The 21,070-nt window shown below is 45.2% G+C and overlaps 1 protein-coding gene across 2 annotated transcripts in view; it reads left to right on the top strand.

Annotated features, from left to right (window-relative positions):
* GNAO1 (G protein subunit alpha o1) overlaps positions 1–21,070 on the top strand; it is a 239,445-nt gene that overhangs the window by 172,760 nt on the left and 45,615 nt on the right. For both annotated transcript variants that reach the window (XM_060253987.1, XM_060253988.1), the window contains exon 4: positions 1,941–2,101. In XM_060253987.1, the coding sequence (XP_060109970.1) occupies positions 1,941–2,101 (161 nt within the window). The remainder of the gene's footprint in view (positions 1–1,940; positions 2,102–21,070) is intronic.

Below are 21,070 nucleotides of genomic sequence, written 5' to 3'. Positions count from 1 at the left end.
CTGGTATTTTTTCTTGCTTCCACAACTGCGCAATCTCCAGGTATTTCCTAACCCAGGGCTGGCAACCCTAAACTTGAGCCATCCAGGTCACAGCAGTGTCTACAGAGCCCAAAGAAAACTGGTCATCATAACGGAAGATGAAAAATCAAGAAAACCCCTTCTTTTGCATACTGGGCTCTAGGTGGTGCACTTTGATCTATAGAGGACCCCTTTGAAGCATGTTTAGACTCATCAGCAGCCCACCCAGATCTCTGAGGCATTGGCTTGGCCCACACAGCCATTCGTGGTGACTCACCACAAGCAAATCTTTCCATGGTAAAAGCCTCCACGGGCAGGATCCAAGCTTTCGCTTGCCAGCCACTGACCACAGAGTCATTATGCAGCATCTGTGTGATCAATTTTATTGTGTTTTCTTCCGTGTGCCATTTCCCTCAATTATAGTAATGCCACAAGAAATTATATACGACTGTCCCTGCTTGGCCAGGGAGGTATGTGAATCCAGCTGGCTGTGAGTGGACCATGGCCAGTCCCTTCTGACTCTTGTGTTTCTCCAGTTCTAAGAAATGAAAGCATGCATTCTAATGAGAATGGCGCTGGCTCTTACCAGGGAGGTGGTGATTGCAGTAAGGAAAGGAAAGAGAGAAGATGAGAGAGGGAGGGAGGGAGGGAGGGAAAGATGCTGCAGTATGGATATGCTACTGCTACAGATGAACAAGAGGACTTGCTACAATAGCCTAGAAAGAATTACCCTCTTCCCTTTTTCAGATATTGCAGTTCATGGCAAATATGAATATAGAGTTCTTCCCAATATGTACAGTCACCATGCTAGCCTTTGATCTACTTGCCTGGAAGTTTTTTCCCCATAGAGATGTAGCAGCTACCAAATCCCAGTTACCCCTTTTAATGATACTGCAAATGCACAGTATTAAGAAAAAGAGAGGGGAAATTAATGTTAAAACAGAGAAGGAGCACAAAGAAAATTGGGAAAATACTATATTTAGGTGTGGGTGCAAAATACACAAAAATGTGACATTGGTGTATATTTATAAATGAGTGTAATGCACAGTGTTGCTAGCTGGCATCAAGGATTCTAGACTGTATTGGAGGGTGTTACTGTATTTTCTTTCCCAGACTCACCAAATCATACAGTGCTTCCAAGTAGATTGATTTGGGGCCTGTATGGTGCATCATAATGCACACCACTCAATCCCTTTCTAGGCCCAGGATTATGACACCAGCGTTCTGCCAACAGTAATAGGAAATTCCTAGAATTTCTTCAGGAAACATGGCCTGGGATGCTTGGCAGGAGACAGAGGACTGGGACCAGTGGTGACCAGGGAAGAAAAGGGAAAGGATCTCCCAAGCCCACTAGAAAATATTAGCTGGTTTGTTGTTGGCCTCAAGCAACCCATTCAGACCCATTCCACAATAGCAGTTGCTCCACCTCCAGGCTCCTCCTTTCCCCATATCAAGTGATCAATTCCCCACCAGTTCCTGCATAGCCACATTTTGACCCACAGCTCCCTCCAATTCCCGCCACGTCTTCCTGATCTTGTTTTTTCAGTGATCAGGAAGACACGGGGAGAACTGGAAGGAGCCATGGGTCAAGCTGGTGGGGAATCGATCTCTTGATCTGGGGAAAGCAGAAGCTCAGAGGCAGAGCAACTGCTACTGCGGAATGAGTCTTAAAGTAGCTTGAAGCATGAAAGCAGAATAAATTCAACGCAGTAATCCTGCATGATTTGGCCCATATAGTGAATTTGATTTAGCTGATCACAAAATGTGGCTGTGTTGCCAGATGGTCACAGAAGGGGCCAAGCTGTAGTGGGGTTTGTCTTCACAATCTGCATTCATAAATAGGTGCCAGGAGAACATTGGCCTTGAAGGATGCTTCCAGGAGTACACCAACATGATCTTCTGCTGCTTCTGTCCCTCTCTAGGCTGATGCGAAGATGGTCTGCGATGTCGTCAGTCGGATGGAGGACACGGAGCCCTTCTCTCCAGAACTGCTTTCGGCAATGATGAGACTTTGGGCAGACTCTGGCATCCAAGAATGCTTCAACCGGTCCCGAGAATATCAACTCAATGACTCTGCTCAGTAGTGAGTATCTTGGTGGGATTCTGCATCTGAAGTCCCCAACTTTAGGCATTTGCCATTAAAGAATTCCGAAGCAGAAGAGGTGGGAAATGTTCTCAGGCAGTTGTTGTAGTTTGCTGCTGCACTGCAGCAATCCTTCACTTCTGGGATTCCCTGCACAGGAAAATCTGATTGCAAACGATTGCAGTAGCACAGTGATAGTGCCGTAGCCAATGATGTGCGGATGCAGCCCAGGCAGAACTAGTGGGTCTAGATGTGCTTACCTTCTTCCATAACATATTGAAAACATTGTGGAATAAAGTGTAAGAGATTGTACCTTTCAGGGAGTAATCGTTATCATTTGGCAAATGCTTGCTGGGCAGTTATCAGCAAGACGGAGAAAGACCTAGGAATTAAGCCAATTGAGAAGAAAAGAGCTTCACTGTCCTAGGGAGTTCCTTGTTCCTCTGGGCTTCATAGAAACAAAATAAATTATGCAAATAGAGATTGATGCTGGGCTTGAATAATATATACAGATTGCAGGATCCACAATGTAGGGTACCTTAGCTTAGCCTCTGAGTGTTGGTCTATATCTCCAGGACCTTCTCTCCTAGTATAACCCCAGAAGAGCATTGCACTCAGCAAAGAAGAACTTATTGGTGGTCCCCAGCCTGAGAGATATCCAGCTGTCCTTGACCTTAGCCAGGGCATTTTCTGCCCTGGGTCCAACTTGGTGGAACACTCTGCTGAGCAATATCCATGCCCCTGTGGGACCTAATGCAGTTCTGCAGGGCCTGTAAAGCAGAGATGTTCCCCAAGGCGTTTGGTTGAGGACTGACAGTTCTATCTGGCTGGCAATTCTACTCTGTGCCTTCCCCCACGAGGCAGTGGCACAACTGGAAGTTTCCAGCATCATCTATTAGGCTGATGGTTGTGCTTTTTTTTTTTTTTACTGAATTGTAACTGTTTTAATTGTGTATTTATTATATGAATGTATCCCACAGTTATGCATCCCCCTGAGCCCTGTTTTGCAGAGGAGGGTGGTTTAAAAATCCAATTTAATAAATAATAATACGAGAGAAATGTATAGGTACATCATGGCAAAATAGTCTGCTTGCCCCAACCTTCTGCAAGCAAAGCAGATGCTCTGTCACCAAATCATGTCCCTACCCTGTTGTCTTACAGTGAACATGACAATATTTATTTATTATTTTTGATATATAACCCACCCTCCCCAAGAATGGGCTCAGGGCAGGTAACAACATATAAAATTAACATCAAAAACATGTCATAAATCATTATAAATCAAAACATCTGATAAATTAATTCAAATACCAGGATGGTGACATAAAAGCATCTTATATGTGGCCCCATAACTGGGCTAAGACATGATAATAATTCTGCGGGCCAAAAGCTAGGGCAGGGGTGGCCAAATTTGCTTAATGTAAGAGCCGCATCAAACAAACATCAGATGTTTGAGAGCCGCAAGACAGGGAGGGAGGGAAATAGATGGGACGGAGGGAGGGGGCAGAGGAGGTGGAAAGAAAACAGCTTTAAATGTATTCTCCAAGCTGCTGGCTGACTTGGCTTGGAGAAGTGATTTAAAGAGAGAAATACCTTTTCCAAGCTGGCTGATGTGCAGTGGGGGCTTCGAGAGCCTCACAATATGTGTGAAAGAGCCACATGTGGCTCCTGAGCCACAGTTTGGCCACCTCTGAGCTAGGGCCATTTGAAGCAGGGAAGTCATATGATGTTTTATCCGCTGCCTTTGCCAGGGCCCTGATCTCCATTGGGAGCTTTTTCCACCAAATGGGGGCCAAGACAGAAAAGGTCCTGGCCCTGGTCGAGGCTAAGTGGACCTCTTTTGGGCCAAGGATAACAAGTAGATATTGGTCACTGGAGCACAAGACTCTCCAGGGGGTAAATAGAGAGAAGAGGTCCCATATATATGCTGGTCCCAGGCCACTCAAGGTTTTAAAGGTCAGTACCAGAACCTTGAACTGGATCCGGTACTCAATTGATAGCCAGTGAAGCTGGCAGAGCAGTGGCTGCATGCGAGCCCACATAGGCGCTGCAGTCAGTAAGTGAGCTACTGCATTCTGCACCAGCTGGAGTTTCTGGGTCACGTTCAAGGGTAAGCCCATGTAGAGCAAGTTACAGTAGTCTAGTCTGGAAGTGACCATTTCTTGGGTGACTGTAGCAAGGTCCTGCGCAGAGAGGTACAGGGCTAGCTGCCAGACCTATAGAAGATGATAAAAAGCAGATCTGGCCACTGCTTGTCCATAAAGACAAAGGCATCCAGAATCACCCACAAACTTCTAACCCTTGCAATTGGGACAGGAGATTGGGGAGGGGGGGGGGGTACCTGCACTGCTTAGCTGCCCCAGTCAGTCTTCTCATGGTCTGTGGCATGACCAGCATTGCCTCCTTGCAAGAGATGGCATTTTCATCAGTCTTTCTGGTACAATGAAAACAAAGCTCCTAGGAAGCCCAGCAGGGTTCCTGGCATTATTATCTACATCACAGCAGGACAGAAACCCATCAGTGTTGCAGTGGCAGGATTACATGCCCTCAGGTAATTACTAATGATGTCGATCATATGTCCTTCCAGGGAATGACAGGCAGAGATTCTTCCCCTAACATCATTCCTATTTCAGATCAGCGAATGTAATCCGCATGTATCCATGTAGATTGCCATAAATAATAATACATCTGAGTTCTTGATGGAACCCAGTTCTGGCTCCACCTACATATTACAAAGTCCTCATGTTTCTTAGGGGAACATCATGAGGTCTTTGCATCAGATGTGGGTGGGGAAGTTTTGTGTCTCCCACATGCACACTGGCTTTTCTCTGTTTGGGACCAAAGCAGGCAGAGGGAAGTGGCGGTAGCCTCCCCTCCCCTCACCCCCACTGCTGTTTTCACATTCTCAAACTGCCCTGTGGACTCCACTGTAAAAAATTACTTATGTGGCTACCCATACATTTCACTACAGAGCCATTAGTGACTGCTTGGAACTGTTTGAGGATACAAAAACAGCATGGTGGGGGAGAGCTAAAGTCAGTTCTCCCTGGCTTGCATTTGGTAGGCACAAACTCTCATCACATGTGCGATACAAAGTCCTCCTGTTGTTCCCCAACAAACGCAAGGACTCTGTAATGTGTACCAGATATAACATATTAAGGAGTACACAGGCTCAGTCAGGGATCTCTAATAGGGTTGCCAGCCCTCCCTGTGGAGGCAGGGTCCCCTGCCACCAGGCCCCGTCCCCACCACTGAGCAGCTGGATGGCAGAAGGACTTACCAGGAGAGAGAGGGAGGGCCAGGCTACATTGCTGCCAATGTCACTTCCAGCATGCACCAGAAGTTATATCATCACATTGACAACGTCCAGGCAATGCTCTGGTATTTGGGGGGAAACTCTATGGTAGAAGCCAATTCTACCATAGTGTTTTTGCCCAAATACCACCCCTTAGTCCAAATACCAACCCTAGTCCCTATCCTATCTTGGACCTAACAATCAGATGTTAAGTATAGGGTTCTCTTCAGTTCCTATGTGAACGATGCCTGGTTTGTATGAGGACCATTGAGAAGAGGCTTCAGCCTTCCCCCTTGCTCTACTTTTCCAACTGGAAACCATCTAGAGGGAGCACAGTTTGACGAAACCTTGACCATATCCATACAAGTGCAAACCTCCGCATCAGTATTCTTCAATAACTGAAGTTTGTAAAACTTCACGCACAACTTTTTGCTTCCCCAGGAGTAAATCTGAATTTAGTGCCCTGTTAAGGACTGGCAGTGGCTGACCCTGCATAGCCTCTGAGATCTGCCGAGCTCAGGAAAGCCTGGGCTATCCAAGTCAGAACAAGCCAGTTAGCGGGCTGGAAACCCTTGGCATTTGTTAAGAGAACAGCCTGTAGCCCCTACATGGCAGGTCTGCATGCACATTTGGGCATTTTTGCCTTAGGGCTTATCTCCCCATTCAGCAAAATCAATCCAACCTGGATTTAAACTAGTTTACAGATTACAGCTGGGGAACGACATTTTGGAATGCCACATTTCCCACCCCAATCTGTTGACTAATAAAGCCTTGCTACATTTGCCACTGTTGATGCCCAGCCAAGCCCTCCACCATCATTCCCCTCCCCTGCCCACAGGCATCTTCATGGCCACAGAATTGTCATGCGACTCCCAAGTGCTGTGATTCTGCTTAAACATCATCTGATCATAACATGTTGAGATCTGTGATTGCCGCATCTCCTCTGGTGCTTTTTAACACCCTGAGCAGAAGGCAGGTCACAAATCAAGGTTGTGAGCATTTCCTGGTTTCCCCCACCATGGGTCATGGTGCATTAGTTGTGCAGGGCAAGAACACAAGTGACAGTTCACTCCAGGCTGCTTATGACCCACTTGCTATTTATTTTAGCCCTTGACCACTTCCCTTCTCTTCCTCTCCCTCCCACAACTCTGAAAAACAAGAGGATGTAACTCTCCAGCTAATGAGGACAACTCTTGCAAAGAAGAGAGAAGGATGGTTTCAAAATCACCATCCCAAAATTTAGACAGTGTGCTCTAAAGCAGTTTTGTGTTTAAGACAGAACTTTTTTAAAAAACGTATTCTATCTGAAATGTTCTATTCCTAAAACCAGTAACACAATTTGTTTTCTCTTGAAATTTGATAAGAAAGGTCTTCTTGTTTGAGAAGTCCAAGAAGGTTGAGAAGCAGATCGAATCTGAACTAAAAAGATAGGTAGGGGGGATGAGAAAATCATACCCTTCGATAAAGAAGCAAAATGTTCATGACTAATAAAGCATTTGCATAAGAACCCATAACAGATCAAACACATTTTAGGGGGACTGTAACCCCAAAATGCAGCGTCCACCCACATATGCACACACACATGCACAGTTTTTAAAAATTTATTCTTTGCCATCAAGTTGCAGCCAACTTACGGCAACCCAGTAGGATTTCCAAGGCAAGAGTTGTTCAGAGATGATTTGCCCTTGCCTGACTCTATGTAGCAACCCTGGACTTCCTTGGTGGTCTCCTATCAATGTACTAACCAGGGCTGACCCTGCTTAGTTTCTGAGAGCCAATGAGACTGGGCAAGCTTGGGCTATCCAGATCAGGGTATATACACAATTCAAAGGAAAAAAAGACCTAACCAGTATCCTATTGAACCATGCCCTTTCAATCATTATATACAGGCCTTTTTGGAAACCATAATATAATATTTCCACTGAGTGGGTTAGATCCAACCATCTTCCAAGTAGGCCTTCCTGTCACTTAAGAAGCCTTCCACCAAACTTAAGTGGTTCTTCTTCCAGCAGAAGAAAAATTAGACAAAGGTTCCTTAAGATGGTGGATGGATGGTTTCAGACATGTCTTAGTTGAGTGAAAGGACCCACCCCAGTTTCAATGAGAACAATTAATTTGCAAATTCCTTAAACTTCTCATAGCACCTGATATCAGTGAAGATAATAGTGGCAAAAAACCCCCCAAACCAACTAGTTATTAGGGTTTCCAAGTCCCTCCAGTGCTGCAGCAGGGGAATTGTTCCTCACACATGCAGAGCACATGTGGCACAATGATATCACCTGGAAGTGATGTCATCATGCCGGGGACATCGCACCAAGAACACTCTAGGACTCGTGATAAAACTCTATGGCACTGGAAATGCTCTAGGATTCTCAGTAAAACTCTGCTGTACCATAGAGATTTTAGTGCAAGTCCTAGAGCATCCCCAGTGAGATGACGTCACTTCCAGGTGACGTCATTGTGCTGGGGACAGCGCATGCTGACAAGGCTCTTCAGGGGCGGGGATCTGCCCAGCAGCCTGCTCCCTGCTGGCTGGTTGGGGCCCTCCAGGGCAGGGGATCCCTAAACCCAGCGGGAGCTTGTCAGCCTTACTAGTCATACAGCCATTTAAGATAATGCAGTGAAATGATTAGTGAAAGAAACTCTTCCAAAAGCTTTGATTTCATTCCATATTTTAAATGGCAAAAATAAAAAAGCTCTAAATCTAACCAGACAAAGTCACTGAAGGAGCTAAATAATCAGGAGTACAAATAGTCCACTTTCCAGAGGAACTGGATTTAAAAAGTGATTATGATAGCCAGGCACAGTGTTTTCTGTGTCTGCACTTACAAGTTCCTCAAGTGTCATTTCTGTCCAGTTAGTCCCATACCCGTTGCCAGCATGGGTTGCAAATTAGCATCTGTTTTGCTTTCTCCTCTACCTTTTCCACCCCGAAACTCCTGTTGTCCCCTCTCCTCCCCACGAGCAGCCCAGACCCCACCATGGTCGCAGGCTTTGTTATGGAATGAGGCAAGAAAGGGCCAGGCGGAGAGGGAAGGAAGGCTGATCCCCCTTGGGGTCATCACATAGCACTGGGGAGGGCAGGAAAGGGAGGAAGAGGAGGAGAAATTGATTGCTGCCCTTGCCTTTGCCACTGGTCTGACAAAATCTTCATGCCAGATCTTATCTTGCTCTAGGCTTCTATAGCATGACCGGGTTGGGAGTGGGCAGGGTTGCCAACCTCCAGGTGGTGGCTGGAGATTTCCTGCTATTACAACTGATCTCCAAGTGACAGAGATCAGTTCATCTGGAGAAAATGGCCACGAGAAGGTGAACACTGTGGTATTATATCCCCCTGGGGTCCCGTCCTTCCCCAAACCCCATCTTCCTCAGACTCACAGCCCCCAAAAATCTCCAAGTATTTTCCAGCCCAGAGTTGGCAACCCTAGAGTGGTGAGCTTTCAGCAACTAGAAGAATGAGTGACAGAGCATCAAGCAAAAATGGTCAGTGAACCTAAGATGTGAAGCTGTCCATTATTTGTGGTTCATGTTGTTCTCGTTATTGCATAAATGCATTTGTAATAGCAGTAAATCCTCTCTTAAACCACAAGCATCTGGATCATAGAGTCACACAAATTAACTTGTGTCAGGTTCTCATTAGACCAAATGTGCTGTGTGGAGAAAATGAGGCAGAGCTGTCAGTAAAGCCAGTAAAGACAGGGAAGGTCTCCTTAGGGATAACGAAAAGGCAAATCCCTCTGCTGCCACTGCCTCTCTTTTTGCTGCCGTGAAGGAGCTTCTCATAGGACCTCCCTTCTCTTGATGGAACATGGCGGATAGCTCTTCAGTTTCAGGTTAGCGCCAGCAGGTTAGAGCTTGGAGCAGATGGCCAGGCCAGCAATGAGGACAGGTTTTTCTCCTAACATGCCTTTCTGGATCCCTGCAGACTCTGGGATTGCTCCCTCTAATTTATATATAGAACCATATAGAACCCGTTCAAACATTATGGAGAACACTAGATTTTTATTTTATTTTTAAAATTGACTTACGTTATTTATAGTCTGCTTTTCTCACAGAGACAATGTAAATCAGTACAGTCAATAGGATGGAACATCCAATAAGCATCACACTACAATTGTGTGTGGTGAAAGTGCTGTCAAGTCGCAGCTGATTTCTGGCAACTCCACAGGGTTTTCAAGGCAGGTGATTAAGTAGAAGTGGTTTGCCACTGCCTTCCTCCACAGGGTCTCCCTAGGTGGTCTCTTGTATAAGTACTGACCCTGTTTAGCTTCCGAGAGCTGATGAGGTCAGGATATACTATACCATTCCACATCCCACAATAGAATTAGGATTGCAGACATCTGAAACCAATCAGGCATCTGAAAACAGCTGAAACAAAGTGTGAGTATTAGCACAGTGTGTTAAACAAGCAAGGATCCGGATTCAACCGGAGCCCATCTTGCAGGGCCTCAAGGAGGGGTAAAAATGAGGGCAGCCTTTTCCTGGGGGGAAGGGGCAGGCCAGGACCATGCACGGGAAGCAGGGGCCTGCCCCAGTTCAATGCTGGCCCTATTGGCTGTCTAGGAGAGAGGGTCAGAGGGCGGGAAGGTCAGCAGCTTCTTGAGGTGCAGCATTGTCGCCGTCTGCCCTCTTTGGCTGTTGGATGGCTTGGTTAAACAATGCAGAAATTACATAGTAGGGTCATACATACAGCAAGTAACACTACATGTTATACACAGTAATACACCCCCACAGTTCCTCATCCTTTATCAAAGCATTATTCTGAACCATAAAAGTCAGCCATGTGTTACAGGTTCTCCTTAATTCTTGTGCACAGGGGTGCCTGATCTGGGTCAAGGATCTAGATCCATGTCCACCCCATGCTGTTTTCACAACCTGAAATGGCTACAGAGGGCCACCGTCGGACCTATTGGAAAAACCCATCTATATCCCAAGGAAAATGCAGGTTTCTCCATTGATACAAATCGTACCTTCCTGGGACCATTTCAGGCTAGGAAACAAATGCAGTGGGAAAATCTAAAGCCCTGTTGCCATGCTCACCGTGATTCCAGTCCAAATTTGACACTCCACATGCAGGAACTGAGGGAATCCTGCAACTTATATCTGACTTTTGCACATATTAGGGACCCTAGACCCTGCCTTTGTACTTAGTAATGAGTCAGTCCTTAAAGCATAGTTAAGGTACAGACTACAGATTGCCTTGTTGTGCGGGGCACAATCCCCCCATAGCCAATGGCTATTGCCCAATGTAATTTAAAAACCATTCTTGACTGCTAGGTCTTCCTTTTTTCCTTTGTTAATCTTATGTAGTACATAGATAGCATCAACAGAGCAAAGATAATGAGTCCTAACACTGGCATGAAAGTAATGAAGTATCTGTAGGGGACGCTACATCAGATGCTGATATGGGTCAGTCAGTATCTATTTAATCCCATTTAGACCATTAGCTCTGATTCACTGTTTGTGTACTGGCTGCTGCTTTATTATCCTAGGGTATGAACAGTTTACTACCAAGCCGTTAGCAGAGGAATTCTAGTAAATAGCTGAAGTCCGATATCCAAATGAAACCACGGGTGCAATTTTCATGGTCCTGTAATATCTAGTGAGCAATTTCAGCTTCAGGGGGTGCTGAGCTATCACCAACATGTTTGATAATCCCCTCCAGATGCTACAGTTTCTAATCAAGTACTTTCTTCTGGCATTCTTTGGCTCTTGGCTGTTGCACCCCAGAAGCAGGAAAACGGGAAATGTGAATGAACCCAACAGAGCTATTCGTTCCCCGATAAGCTTTCCACAGTGCACTTGCATGCTGCTTGTGGTCCAGATGGGATATGTTGGTATGTGTGAGATTGATGTGGTTTAGCCTGCCTTTCAGCAGAGGATGGGACCAAATGGCTTCTTCCATCTTTATGGTTTTCTGATTCCAAATGGTGAGTTCATTGCAGAGAGTGTTGGTGAGCATCTTCCTCTCCAGGGGAGCTCAGGCAATGAGCTAAGTCTCTGGAATGGGGCTTTGCAAAGGATGTTTGGGAAGTCCCTCCTCAAGGTTCACCACCCAAGCAAGAAGAACTGGGCTAACATGCACATCTCTGAGCCCAGAAGCAATGGAGAAAGTATGATGGCGAGTCAGAGCTGCAGTCAATATAGTGGGTTGGGTCCAGCTATCCATCAGCAGAAGATGCCGATGGTGACAGATTTGTCTTGCTTTCCCCATCCACCAGCAGACCTTTCCAATCACAAGAAAATTTATTTGAGGCGTCATGGTACCTACATGGACTAATATCCATATAGGTCCAGAGGCTGCAGTGGGGAGTAAGAAGGGGTCAAAATCACCCCTTATGGTTATTGTTTTTTATTTACGGAATTTATACCCCAGCTTTCAGTCCCATCTCAGCCACCAAGGTAGCTAACAGTTAAGTTACACAAACAAATCACAAACCCAATGAAAATCAATATTGAAATACATATGTAAAGCACAATAATTAAAACAGAGGGAATGACCAAGGGATCATTGATGGAACGCTAGACCAAACAACAACAACCACCTTTATTGGCATAACACTAGACCAAACAAAGAAGTCTTTACTCACCGGTGGAAGACAGTGACAGAAAGGGACAGACAAATGTCCCTGGGAAAGAGTTCATAGTTTTGGTGTCATGGCCAAGAATGCCCTGTCTCAGGTTGCCACCAACCTAGTCCTCTTCTGTCACCACAGAAGAAGAAGATATTGGATTTATATCCTGCCCTCCACTACGAATTTCAGAGTCTCAGAGCAGCTCACAATCTCCTTTATCTTCCTCCCCCACAACAGACATCCTGTGAGATGGGCAGGGCTGAGAGGGCTCTCACAGCAGCTGCTCTTTCAAGGACAACTCCTATGAAAGCTATGGCTGACCCAAGGCCATTCCAGCAGCTGCAAGTGCAGGAGTGGGGAATCAAACCTGGTTCTCCCAGATAAGAGTCCGCACACTTAACCACTACACCAAACTGGCTCCCCAGATTTAGCCCCTTTCTTTTAAATAATCCAGGTGAGTCTTGCAACCTCAAGGAACCAATTATTCTGGGGTTGAAAAGGACTGCTGTGAGGAAGGAAACATAAGACAGGCCCTTGCATTTGCAGCTCACTGGATCCCATCCACCAAGGTGTTACACTGGTTTGCATTGCCCAGTACTGTCTACTGCAACTAGCAACAGCTTTCCAAAGACTGCCTTGCTTGCATCCTGTGAGCTGCAAAGCCCATGACCTGAACCTGGACCTTTTTGCATAATAAGTATGTGCTCTCCCACAGAGCTACAATTCCTCCCCATGAGCTTTCTTGGCCAAACATTTTTTGTCCAAGCAATGCATATTACGTACCATGCTCAATGCTGTTTTGAAGATGCTTCACATGAATGGATCCTTTGTTGGGGAGCTGGTGTTGCTGAACTCCAAAATCTGCTGCTCTTAAATTCAAACCCTCACTACCACCACCAAGGGCCAACTTTGTTCCCTCCATGACAGCTGGGTGGGAGAGAATGCCTCTAAAAATGATAGCAATTTTGGCCACAAGAGCAAATAAAGGAGATTGTAATCAAGATATTCCTTCTGAGATTCAGAGCCTGGGCCCTCCCAGATGGACAGTATAAAGGAATGAGAAGGGGAAGTAAAGAAGGGGTGAACCAGCTGAAGATTTATAATGTGCCCCTGCTGTCTGGCTGCCTCCAGTTGGCAGTCTACCAGTCAGAAGAGAACATTCCCAGATGTTTACAAGGTGCTCACAGATGCAGCATCAGGACTGGAATGAATTAGCAAGAACAGACCATCTCCTCTTATCGCTGCTGGCTGCACACACAGAAAGGAACGACCTGACATAAAAGAGCATAGGTCTTTCTAAATGGTGCACTTAGTCTGTGCCAGATGCCAAGTGGGAAATCAATACACATAAGGCATACCTTATTTATTTCAATGGTCTGCTTCTGCACTAATAAGCTCTGCTGTTCATGAGCAGTTCTCTTGCAAAACTCTGCTCTCAGAGTTTTCCAGCTCAGCCTGGAAACTTTCCTCTGGGCAGAACCCTGAACTGCAATAGTCATCTAAAATAATTAAATCGGAGTTGGAGCATTGGCTCACCCACTTCCTTTTCAATGCTGCCTTTTTCCATTGTGGACCAATAACATCAGCCCATGCCCCTCTTGGATGTTTCTACCCCCTCTTCAAGGTCTGTGCCAGCCTCATGCACTCCCACCTTTCCCCATCTCCTGACCCTACTCATCAATGCTCACTGGTAATGGAAGCCTTTTCTTCCAGTAGTACTTAAGGAAGAGTGGTTCATTCAATCTAAGGTTGCCAATCCCCAGGTGGAGGCAGGGGATCCCCAGTTTGGAGGCTCTCCCCTCGCTTCAGGGTCATCAGAAAGTGGGGGGGGGGAGGGAGGAAATGTCTGCTGGGCACTTCATTATTCCCTATGAAGACTAATTCCAATAGGGTATAATGGAGAATTGACCTGCAGCTATCTGGGGCTCTGGGGGGGGGGCTGTTTCTTGAGGTAGTGACACCAAATTTTCAGCATAGCATCCAGTGCCTCTCCCCAAAATACCCTCCAATTTTTAAAAAGATAGGACCAGGGGGTCCAATTCTATGAGTCCCCAAAGAAGGTGCCCCTATCCTTCATTATTTCCAATGGAGGGAAGAGCTGTGCGCTCCCTTTAAATGTTACAGCCGGAACTCCCTTTGGAGTTCCATTATGCTTGTCACAACCTTGCTCCTGGCTCCGCCCCAAATGTCTCCTGGATCCACCCCCCAAAGTCCCCAGATATTTCTTGAATTGGACTTGGCAACCCTAATTCAATCCCATCAATGAGCGCATGAATGCAGCCTTATATTGAGTCTGACTGGCCATAGCTCTCCAGAGTCTCAGGGAGAGATCTTTCATATCACTTACTATGTGGTCCTTTTTAGCTGCAGCTGCTGGGAACTGAACCTGGGACCTTGTGCAAGCAAAGCAGATGCTCTGTCCTGAGCCATTCCCTAAACGAGGCCATCTACTAGTCTCCGATAAACTGCTCCCAAACTGCACTGCTCCCAAACCAAAACATCAGAATGCCTCTTCTGCTTGGCATTAATTGCACAAGGTTTTCTCACTGATACCATTACAACCTCAAAAATACCTTATGAGGCCATTTCTTTCGCTGATCGTCTTTTCCCCTTCCTCTGACTCGCATTTCCAGAGGCCTATTAAAGCACTCTGTTCAGTGGAGACCAACTAACGAGCCCAAGCCTGCTGTAAGGGAAACAAATGTCATTTTCAGGTAGTTGGTTGCTAGGGGAGTTTGCTCCTACAGACGAAGATGGAAATGATGAAAAAAGCACACACACCCTGACATCACCAGCAACATGGGATTGACACGGAAAGTGATGCATTGGAAGGAAAGGAAGCTTCCAGAGTATTAGGCTAGGAAAAAGAATATGGTGCAGCCTAGCAAAGAGCCATCTGTGCTTGACTTGGGGTCATTCCTCTCAAGTCACTATCTTGCAAGATGAAAAGAGAGGAAATACTAAACTCACACACTTGCTAAAGATAAGATAGGAACTGCACAGCATGTTGTATGTCTACATCAGGAGTCCCCAATCCCCGGGTCGCGGACCAGTACCGGTCCGTGATCTGTTAGCAACTGGGCCGCGGAGCTAGGCAGAGGCACTGCACTGCCCCTTTCACCCACTCGGGATCCGGGCGGACAAAAGAGGCAGCATGGCCTCGTTCCACGGCAGATCAGCCCTACCACCTCTTCCAGCTGCCCAGGACACGGGCAAATGAAAGAGGCAGCGCAGCCTCACTCAGAAACGCGACCTTTTTCATCTGCCCAGGTCCTGGGTGGGCAGTAGGGGCAGCGCAGCAGTGACCTTCGCCTACCCCTCATTTATAGGGGGCCAGGGACTGGGCAAAAACCCCAGAACCCCCCACACACAAACACCTGTCCGTGGAAAAAATGTCTTCCATGAGACCAGTCCCTGGTGCCAAAAAGTTTGGGAACCACTGGTCTACATTACTCATTTATCTCTATCATGCTATCAATGTCAAAAGCATACCAGTTGTCAGAACTTCCTGCCCAAGGTATTTTACAATCACATTTTGACTGTTGAACACACCAATCTTCCTCTTTTTTAATGTACATATAGAAACAGTGATTCTCCATCATGGTGTCCATGGGCAGCATGGTGCCTGCCATTGTGTTTCCCATGTCATGTTTCTTTCTTCCCCAAAGAATCTTTTCCTCAAAGCAAAGAGTTAATCCTGGATTTCTTCCTCCTCACTGAAGCAGAAGGAGGTTCTTCAAAAGAATCTAAGAGACATTGCCTTTGCATTTTCAAGGCCCTGCTGTTCAGAAACAGCTACCTCCATCTTAGGCTCATATTTGGCTTGGAACCTCCTAAAGCTGTATGGTTGGTCCCAGCATCCATGGCAGCCATTTTGTAATTAGTCAGACTGAGGACCTTCCACTGGCCGCCAATTTGTGGTGGCATCCACTACATGTTTTTTAAATCTGAAAGTTCAACAAGGCTGTGGGTTCCTGTATTAAAATCACAATCATATTGCCATGTTCAAACCTTTGGATAACAGCATCTGAAGATTTGCCTGTTTGTATTATAATAAACTGTTACAAATTCAACAAAAGGTATTCACACAATTAAGTATGGTTCTTTATAAGAAATGCCATGCTGCTTCTAAACCAGATCCTTAATGATCAGCCTCTCCACAATGGTACCATGCCCTTGACATCCCAAGTGAAAACCAAAAGTGGTTCTGAACATCACCAGCAATTAACATATTTGCAGCAGTTAATGCTTTCCAAATTAATCCATAATCTATCCTATTTGACTCCAAACCCATTGATTTCAGTGGATTTAGAAGAGTGTCACTCTGTTTATCTGGGCAGTGGTGCAAGTAAAATGTGGAATGGATCTACATACATTATATAACTGGCCATCACTCTAGCTACATGCAGAACTGTATTCCAGAATTTATGGATAGAAGGACATTCCCAACGTGAATTAAATCAGCTGTTGAACATCCCCAGAATACCAAGAGGTGATAAATTTTACTTAATCAGTAAGATGCAAGGCTATGTATAAATATAATTTCCAAGTGAAATTTTAATGAGTTTTAAACATCATGTGCTAGTTTGCGTTACATATATTCCCAAGGAAATCTTCCATTTCATACAAAATAAGATAAATGTTTGAAGTTATACCTTTCAGGTTCAAAGAGTAGTAAGCAAGATCTCAAATTTAGTCTTTTCCAAGCTTGAATTATCTTGTTTATTCTATCAATGTAGCATTTCATTTTAAAATAGAGAAACCATTTTGGATTTATGTTCCCCTCATTTATCTGATTTTTGTTCTCAGCATATAGAGATCAGAATTTATTACACCAAAAACAGTGCAATCCTATGTGGTTTAAACCCATTGATTTCAACAGGCTGAACTCAGCATAGAATTTCACTAACTGCTATTATATATTTGATCTATTTTGTGTAAAATTTCAGAAATAGTAAAAGTGTGAGTTCCAAATAAATAAAATCTAGACAGATATAGAAAGGTGACAGCTGTGGTCTAGTTTATTCCTGACTTTCGATATTTCAACTTTAAAGGTTCTGAGCAGTATTACACAATATTTTTTTCTTTTTGTTAAGTCAGGTCTGGCTTAGGGTTAGGCAGGGCTTTTTTTTGTAGTAGGAGCTCCTTTGCATATTAGGCCACACACACCTTTGATGTAGTCAATCCTCGTGGAGCTTACAGTAGGCCCTGTAATAAGAGCCTTCTAAGCTCTTGGAGGATTGGCTACATCAGGGGTGTGTGGCCTAATATGCAAATGAGTTCCTGCTACAAAAAAAGCCCTGGTGTTAGGGTTCTCCAGACCCAACCTTCTTTCCCCCCAGTCACACAGCAGCTGCAGAGAACATCATTTTTTAAACTGCTGGGAGCCCAGTTCATCCTGGAACTGCAGTAGGAGATGTCCTTGCCTTCCTCTCTCACAATCCCCCCCCCAGCTGAAACAGCCCTGGGGCAAGGAGGCATTTGTATAACTTTGGGGCTGCTTGTGGCAAACAGCATGGTGTGTGGGGGGGAGGTAGGATCCCCTCCTTCTCCTGCATTGCAGTCCTGAACTTCCCTGTGTGGCTTCTGGTAAAGCGAGCCATATATTGTGTAGTTTGATCCTAGCATAGGGAGGTGGTGGGCTCTCCTTCCTTGGAGTTCTTTAAACAGAGGCTAGATGGCCATCTGATAGCAATGAAGATCCTGTGAATTTAGGGGGAGGTATTTGTGAGTTTCCTGCATTGTGCAGGGGGTTGGACTAGATGACTCTGGAGATCCCTTCCAACTCTATGATTCTATTCATACTGACCAGTGTTGCACACTCCAGACAACTAAAAACAGAGAACAAAATCAATCCTGGGATGTTTCCAATCTTCTTTATCATAAAGGTTTTGGTAGAACTTCTAAAGTCACTTCTAAAGGATATATATATCCTATAAAAGTTTATTTACTGTTTCTGCCAACTATTCAGCAGCAAAGATGCAATTTAAACAACAGCAAGTTTGAAGATCAACAACAGTGTAGGAACACTATTAATGTTAATTACTTCTACCCATCCAGGAAGAATTCCCCATCTTTTAATATCCTCCTTCATTGTATTTATGAAGGTAATATAATTAACTTTGAACAAACTCTGTGCTTTATTGATCTGAGAGATCCTCAAATATCTTATCAGTTTAAGAACCCAAACAAAGTGTTTACTAATTTTATCTTTGTACATTAACAGGTGTGTTAATTTCCAGTAATTGTTTTCAGTGTTATAACCAGATAAAAGAAATAAACTCTGCATTAACAACCAACCTTCCTAATTCATCTTGCTGATTCTGGATAGAGGATGGGAGGAGGGAATCTGTTAATATATTAGAGTGCAGTGGGGCTTTTATTGTAGCAGGAACTCCTTTGCATATTAGGCTACACCCAGTGTTCCTACTAAGCTGAGTTTAGCGTGAGCTAGCTCACAGATTTTTAGTCTCCAGCTCACACATTTTTGTCTTAGCTCAGGAAGAATGACCTCAAAGCGCAGTAACTTATGCAGTAGCTCACAACTTTAATGCCAGTAGCTCACAACTTTAATGCTGGTAGCTCACAAAGTAGAATTTTTGCTCACAAAACTCTGCAGCTTAGAGGGAACACCCCCCCTGATGTAGTCAATCCTTCAAGAGCTTACAGAGCTCTTCTTACAGGGGAGTGTAGCCTAATATGCAAAAGAGTTCCTGCTACAAAAAAAGGCCTGGAGTGCAGTGAAGTTCTAAACAATGGGTTGGATCCTACACAAAAATCTCTGCCAATGGAAAGGATTTCTGTGAACACAGCAAAACTTTTCAGCCATTTGAGTACTGTGGTTTAAAAAAAAAAAGAGGCCAAAGTGGTGTCTCCCATCTTCTGCTTCATGCCCCCAAAGAAATGTAAATTAGTTTTGCCCTTGCTTCCTCCCCCTTTCCAGGTGTAGCCAAAATATCCCTCAAAATGTACCTCTGGGGTACAAGGGACCCCCTAAGAAGAGCATGAAGGAATCAGAATCCTCCTGCTTAGAGTTGCCAATCCCCAGGTGGGTGTGTAAACCACAAGGGAAGAACACAGGAAGTTGCAAACCAAGAAAAATGTGTTCTTTGAAAATTAATCACAACACTTAAAGGAGACTTTCAAATTCACTAATCTTATTTATAAAGTGAAAATTACTTCGAGAACTAAACCATTCCTTCAATATTCACAAAACAAATATATTTACATAAACAAAACAACAATAAAGAATTCAGTATAAGGTAGAAAAGTCCATCACATAAGAGTCCATAAGAATGCACTACTCAAAAGTAGTTTTGTGTTGACACGCAGACTTCTCCTTGCAAAAATAGATAGAATATTCAATAATGCTATGAATGTTCTGTAGAAGGATTCAGATATTGAAGAGTACTATTGATACCACGATTCCCAGGTAAAATTTTGTGTTTCGATTAATAACTTCTTCTGATCAATATACGATAATCTGGAACCAATGCTCAGAGGTAATTTACATGCAGTAAGTCAATTCCTTACAGTGGCATTGGACAACTACACTTTCTTGAGATATTATCATTATTATCATACAAAAGCTCAGGAGAAGTACAAAGAGTGGGAATACAAGGCAGAGATGCAAGGCACAGGACAGCAAACAAAGAAGGAACTAAAGAGAGAGAAGACAAGAGGAAAGGTTTTGGGTAGCAGAAGAGGATACAAGATAAGACAGAGGTGAAGCAGGAGCTTCCTTTAATAGAAGGGAAGGGGTGCCCTAAAAAGTAGCCCAAGCCAACTCATTTGGGCCTGTCGCTCCAGTTGGGAATGGAGCCCCAAGGCCTTCAGCCTCTACACAATCTGGGCAATGGTCAGTGAGGGGCCACCATCCTGGCCTAGCATGGTTTCCCTCCCTCATTCAACAGCCTGCAAGGGAACTGGCACTCTTTTGCCTGTTAGCCCTTGTGGGCAGGTCTACGCAGCAGATGGACACATTTTGCCAAAGCTCATGGTTAACCCCATCTCAGGCTTGAAGAATCCTCAAGCTGTTGCTAGGAGACAGAGAAGCGAGCAAGTGTTTTGCCAGGGATTCCGTAGGAAACGTCACCTTCAGAAATACAGTTCTTCCCTGCCGGACCGCTGCAATCCCTGTAGTGTGCCTCATTCATACAAAAATGATATTGCCTCTTGCCAGAGCTGAAAAGCACCCAAAAAGCATTGTGCTTTCCTTTAGAAATGTAAATAGCCTTTCAAGATTAAAGCCAAGAGTGGAGGAAATCAGAATTAACCATACTTACCTGGCAGTAAAGTGCTGTTCCAGCTCCATCCCACAGGCAAACTCCTCCATGGCACACAGTGCAAGTCAGGCAGTCCAGTCCAGCCTGTAGTTCTGGGACTGTGCAGCCCCAACAGGAAGCCAGGGAACAGAGAGCTGGCAGTGCCTCCAGCGGTGAGCCAGCCTGTAGGAAGATGTCGCCGCAATGCAGCTTGGCCCCATGAGCCCAGCTATGAGAGGAGGTGGCAAGGCTGGAGCAGTGGCATTGGTAGGGGACTGGTGTTACAGCAGGAGGAGAAGGAGGATCCCGTTTGCAGGTGGCAACTTCTGGTGGCTGCTGCCTCCCCACCTGCTCCCAGCAACAGCTCCCCAAGTGGCAAACCTTCCCCTCCATCCTCACTGCTCACCCACGCAGCCATTTTTTCCCTTCCTCCTTCCCTCCCTTGACAGCACTTCATGGCTGCTCTAAGCAAAGGGGCCAGGAAAGGGAGGAGCCTGTGGCTGCCTTCCAGGGCTATTTTTGAGCTGTAGCACTGGCCAAGCCAGCCAGAACTGCGTTCCTGTGCGTTCCTGCTCAAAAATCCTGCACTCCACAGTTCATTCTCTGCTCACATTTCCTTTCTCACAAATCCAGCATTGTGACTGGAGTATCAGATTTCCACTAATTTTTTCCCCCACGCACCTGAAAAGTCTCCTCCAACTGCTAGAAAACACATTACTGAACAACAGGGTTCTGATTAGGATAATTGCAAACAGCAGCAAGAGGTGACAGCCAGCCAGCTGGGCCTCCCTATCAAAAGGCAGAGCCTACCTGTAGCTTTGTAAATCACAGAGTA

Source organism: Heteronotia binoei, chromosome 14 (assembly GCF_032191835.1).
Source record: "Heteronotia binoei isolate CCM8104 ecotype False Entrance Well chromosome 14, APGP_CSIRO_Hbin_v1, whole genome shotgun sequence".
Lineage (NCBI taxonomy): Eukaryota > Metazoa > Chordata > Lepidosauria > Squamata > Gekkonidae > Heteronotia > Heteronotia binoei.
Note: the sequence above shows the minus strand (reverse complement) of the source record. Positions and strands in the feature narration are given on the sequence as shown.